The 6,000-nt window shown below is 35.5% G+C and overlaps 1 protein-coding gene across 1 annotated transcript in view; it reads left to right on the plus strand.

Annotated features, from left to right (window-relative positions):
• AEBP2 (AE binding protein 2) overlaps positions 1-6,000 on the plus strand; it is a 28,765-nt gene that overhangs the window by 14,744 nt on the left and 8,021 nt on the right. The window contains exon 4 of the mRNA XM_008948058.1: positions 2,825-2,949. Coding sequence (XP_008946306.1) covers positions 2,825-2,949 — 125 coding nt within the window. The remainder of the gene's footprint in view (positions 1-2,824; positions 2,950-6,000) is intronic.

Below are 6,000 nucleotides of genomic sequence, written 5' to 3' on the forward strand. Positions count from 1 at the left end.
ATCTTTAAAACTTTGTGTGGATTATTGTTGATGAGGTGAACTTGACAAAGGGCTGATCAAGTTTTGCTTGTCTTTCTGTTCCTTAGCTTAGTTTTCCTTGTAGTTAAAGAATGAAGTGTGCAAGTTTGCATATTTTGGCTTTACAAGAAGAATGGGGAGGGCAAGGACTCATATCTAAGAAGCCCAAGTAACAAACTAACAGCATTAAATACCTTCAGTCTAGTAGATTTCTATTTAGATATTGTAAAAGTATTCAAAAGTAGAGTTGTAGAACATATGTACCATCTTCTCTGCAAGTTGGGTTACAAAAAATTATGGCAACAGGGTGTAAAGCAAGGTGCTATTTGGTAGTGTACAGTCTGTATAAATCACTCCAAAACAATTTTTCTTCTGAAGAAAAATTGTCAACATATTCTTTCCACTTCCTTGTGGTTTGATTAGACCCTGGCTCGTTTTGCAAGGCTTACTAAATACTTATTGGCAAATGTTTGCTAATACAAGCTGCATCCTTGTGTATAATTTCTTAATAGTTGAAAGAGAGCAAGTCAATAAATTTGCTTCTTCAAATCTAAAAACCAGAAGGTTAAAACCTTTGAGAGACACCAGTGCATAAAGAAAAAAAGACCTTACTGAGGCTTTCTATGTGATGAGAACCTGATCATCTGACTTAAACTATAAAAACAATTCTTACTGTTAATTGATTTTTTTTTCTTTCGTAACATCTTGCCATTCTTAAACTGGTCTGAATTTTTTTTTTCCTGTCTGTAAACAGAGTTTTCTTAAGTTAATACTTCCATGACAAAAGCATGTTTTGCTATAGACACCTTTATAGCTGATTACATTAGTGGTGCTATTGAGACTGTCTGATTTGTCATATAAATGTTGATACAGCAGAATAATTCAAGATTACAGTCACTAGCTTTCTTTCTCTACTTGATAGCCTTATACACATTTACAGCTCCATGTAGTCTGCAGTTTAGAGGTACAGACCCAAACATATTGAAAGATTTCATATGCCTTTGACAAACTGGGGCTTTTCTTCTTCGTCTGTTGAATGCTATCCAATGGTAAATCCTGAAGAAATCGGCTGTATGAAACCAAACTCAAAAATTGTGGGATTATCTTTTCCACCTCCTTCCTTCCTCCCTTACATTTAACTATGAAATATTTATGTGCTTGCATCACTGACCACCTGCAGCATGAGCTGTGGTTCTGTGTTGCCACTTGCAGTGAGAAAACATTTCAGTGAGGTGATTGCCTAATTGGCAGTATCCAACTGAGAGTGAGGACAGAGCATAATGTACAGATGAATGCTTAACAACAGTTACTCCCAGGGGTGTAGCAAATGGTATCTTTAAGTGGAATGTGTTTGTTTTGAAATAATGGGTAGATAATCTTGAAAAGGTGAAAAGGAATAGCAAAATTGTTTTAAATGAAGACAGCAGAACTTTGAATCACTACTTTTGCACATTACAGGATGATACACAGTTGGAAATGTAATATCAACTCCTACTCTTGATTTCGGTGTATTATATAGAGAATTAGTGCTTTCAAATAAGACTTTAAAAAGTCTGAATATTTTGATTCATACTTTATTTGCTCATGTATTTTTACTGCTCTGTGGTGTATATTTTAAAAACTGTGTGAAGTATTTCTACTGGTAGCAGTTATTTTTTTTAATTTTTTTTTAGTGTACAATTGTTAGAGCTTCTTTACACTCTCATTCAGAATTCAATAATCTTTTATTGTTCAAGAAACAACTATAAAAGTCCTTTTCGAAAGAAAAAGGGCTTTTATTAGAGCCTGCTGGTTTTAGACTACTTGTAAAGTATCAGATGGGCGCTAATTGCACTTCACTCATTACAAATTGAAGTATAGTTTGTGATACAGTTAGTGCTTCTTGGCTAGAAAATAATCTGTTTACTAACAAGCAAAGAACATGGAATGACAATTTGTACGTAGAAACAACTCCAGCAGTGTGGAGTCTTTCATGTGACTATCCAGCATTATTTCTCCTTGGAGATTAAAAACTTCTTGACAGGCTGGTATTTTCTGTATGTGGACAGTAATTCTTTGTTAATCCTTTGCTCTGTGTTCTACTGCAGTGCCAAGCAGTTGTGGATTCAGTGCTAGTGTTGATCTTGCTGCAGCATCCAAGTATTCACTGGAAATAGTTTGGGATTTCAGTGATTATAAATTAGATCAGAGCAGGTTGGTTTTGTTTCAGCTAAGAAAGTATAAGTAGAATTCTGCTTTTAAGATGCTGCTTGTATGCACTGTCATGTTTTGAATGACTTCAATACTGTTTTTTAAAAAGTCACGGTAATATTGGAACTACTGACTGTCTTGTCAGAGTGACTTGGGTAGTTAGGTTCCCATAAACATCACAGCCCAACTGGGCTGGTTTTACATGAAATTAGAACTTGCATTTATTAATGAGTTCTGGGTTTAATTTCTTTGCACTGGGACTTTTTTTTTTAAGAGATAATAGCGATGGGTGGTCCCAGAGGTACCCAGCAGTAATAATGAATCCTTAATTTTGAAGATAAAGGATAGAATTCACTTGAAACTTAAAACAATCAGTGAGTGTAATTAAGTTTGTCAAAGTAGGTATTTCATCTGTAAGGAGTATTAGGTTGTGACCAAACTTAAATAAATTGTGCCCCTCTTGGAGTCATTTCTTCCTCTCAGTTAAATTAATGTTTACAACTCTTGACAAGGTAGTGCTACTGCCACAGTGAAGAATGATTTACTAATGCTTGAATGTGTTTGGATGCTTTCAGCGTGTTGAACATTAAAGTTCTCATTTCCTTTTTTTTTTTAGCAAGACCTCATGACTTCTTTGACGCACAAACACTGGATGCGATAAGACATCGAGCCATCTGCTTTAACCTCTCAGCACATATAGAAAGTTTAGGCAAAGGCCACAGTGTTGTATTTCACAGTACTGTAAGTATATGTATTATACATTCTGTTTGTTTACCTTCATGTCTAAGAAATCTAATGCTTCAGAAAGATTTCTGTTTTCCTCTTACTACTGTAGGTGTTTAACCAGATGGGATAGTGTTGGTAGTTGTTCTGTCTTACAAATTGAATAGCTTGTCACATTTCCTGCCTGATACACTTGGGGAAATACCTAACAGCCAGGGTGTGTTGCAGAAAAATTTGATCATGTCTTCTCAATAAGAGTGCAATTCAGATGGCATTTCCATAGTCCAGAGGGTAACTGTGTAATTTAATATTTAAAGGCTATGATATGAAATATTTGTTTATCCCTTTTATTCAGACTAGAAGATATAATTCTGAATTAATGTATTGTTTTTTCCCCCCTTCTTTAATAAACTTACCACCAAAATGTCAGTCAGTTGCTGGGAAGTGGCAAATACCAGGTGGGAAACTGGCCTTTAGTCCCATTTCCATATTCTGCGTTGTTAATTTCACTTGTGTTTGGTTAGGGGACGCATCAGCAGTAGTTTATAAAAATAGTTGAAAATAGGTAAAGAATTACTGAATTGGGGTATAGGAACCAGAAGTTCAAAAAGCTATATAACTTGAAGCTTTCTTAAGTCAATTGGGAGATAAGGGCAAGGTATAACATGTAGAGATGCAGCTGAAGGAAAGAATTAAGAGATGGGACAAAATGAGAAGGGAGTTGTTATTAAATTGGCAGGCTAGTGCATGATGGGCTGCAGTCCAGGGAGGGAATGCTGACTGCTGTGTCTTCAGCTATGGCTTTACCTTAACACATGACTCAAACTACTGAACTGTCAGCCTCATTCCATAAATAAAAGGCAATTTTATATGCATGAAACTTAGTTTGTCATGTTCTACAAGACTGTTGATTGTTAAACATATCTGTGGACTGTATTATAAATTTTTCCCAAATACTTACTCCTGAACTTTGTGCCTTGAGTACTAGCTGTGAGTGGAGATTTGCAGGTGGCTTAGCTGTTCCTGTATTTAAATGCCATTCTAGTTTTATTGTCCAACCTGTTTTTTACAGTACTGTGAGAAGAGCAGATACTGTTCCAATTCACAGCTTGCTTTAATCTGAAGGGTTATCCAGACAGACCGCTTGGTTGCAGAAGCTCACCTCTGGCTATTGGAATAATTCATAAGGAGGTAGAATTAGAGGGAGGAATATACTCTAAAACTACTTTGAATTAACTTGGTGAAAGTAGGGGAAATCCTTTTAGCTTATCTGTGCATATGTCACTTGAGATAGCAGGGGGTTGATTAGATCTGAAATATCACAGACCTCAGTTGTGGGGGAGGTTGTACCAGAGGGAGAACTGCTCCATGGTTCGAGCCTTGAGCTGCACTTTGCTATTACATTTTAGTGTGCTGATGCAGTTGTTTGGGCTTGTGCTGGACAGCAGCTATATTGATGATACTCAGGCTAAAATCTGTCTTGAAAAGGTAGATGGGAAACAGTTTTGTGGATGTACACCGTTATCCTCTGCTAATGGTCCACTTAGATGCACACACGTTTTGCTTAACTTGTAAGCATTTGGGACACTGAATTTGAATGGTGACTAGCTAAAGAGCATAATATGGTTTGTGAGGTCCACCTTCAGATGAAGAATAAAATGTGTACTCATCAGTGGCTTTAATTTAAAAGGTGGAATCTATGAAGATAAAATTGTATTGCTGTCTGAAAACTGACATAAATTATGTAGGTTTATTTTTTTTTTTGGCAGCAGAAGAATAATGTTAGCACAGTACTTTATAGGGTGGATATCCTAGTGAAAAATTACTGACTTGAATAATGTCTAAGTAGTCACTGTAAATACCTTTCATCTCCTATGAAAAGGCACTAACTCTGTTTTTTTAAACCCATCCTTTTCTTGTTAGATATGTAAAGTTGTAGAAAGTCATTCATAAAGCCTTTTTGAAGAAAAGTTGCTGCCATCCAGAGTTCAGCTTTGACATTATTATGAATTTTATTCCACCTTTTTTTAATTTGAGTCAAATTCCTGGTACTTTGATTCTTTGAATTGTCAGATGGAAAAAAGCAAGTATTCTCCTTGAACCGAAAGACCAGATATTATAATGGTTAGAAAATGTAACTTATAGGTTACCCTGTCTTCCAGCCATCCTGCAGTTTTTTGAAATGGCTAGAGTTCATTCTCTGAGATATTTGAATACTTAACTGTTTTTCACTCATTTTAGCTGTTTTAGGTATTTCAGTTCAGTGGTTACACATATTGATACTAGTTAACATGTTTGGAAATGCAGTAAGTGAATAAGAATGCATACCAAATGATAAGGTGTCATTTTTATTCCTTTTGCCAGAAGAGGTCAGCAGAACTCCACTTCTGATTTGAGACAGTTTGGATATGTTTCCTTCACAGAGAGAAACTCGAATTAAAGTTCCCTTTTCTTTCTGGGACAGTGCATAAAATTTAGAATATATCATAAGAGGTTTTTTTTCAGATAAAGCTGTATTGTGCATACATCTGCTGGCTGAGTTGTACTTTTCAGTGAGAAACTTAAATGGACTGAAGTTCTTTATAAAACAGTTTGTCTTTGAAGCATCATTATTGTGGACATGCTATATTTATTCCATTTCAGTTGTAACTTTTGCAGACTTGACCATAATACAAATAGTTTTTTTCGATTGCTTTTTTTTGCAACATTTTTGCAATTTTGCATTTGTCTGCATCATAGCTGTGTTTCTGACCCCAGCCTGCCTATGATGTGGGGGAATATTCGTTGTGCTAATTCTGAAAAAAGTAGATGCTTTTTATACTTTTATAAAAAATTCATTAAATGTGACAATGTCAAAATATATGTGGGGGAAAAAGCAATGGCAGCAATCAATGCCAGATTTCTGTTATCTCGTGAAAGCTAACATAGTACTTTAATATCAAACAAAAATACACTTGTTCCTTGTATGGAGAGAGGATATTTTCTCAGGCAAAAGCAAACAAAAAAAAAAAAAAAATCATGGGCAGACAGACTCAGAGGAATTAAATTTATTGTCGGTCAAATCAGAGT

Source organism: Merops nubicus, unplaced genomic scaffold (assembly GCF_000691845.1).
Source record: "Merops nubicus isolate BGI_N331 unplaced genomic scaffold, ASM69184v1 scaffold3509, whole genome shotgun sequence".
Taxonomy (NCBI): Eukaryota; Metazoa; Chordata; class Aves; order Coraciiformes; family Meropidae; genus Merops; species Merops nubicus.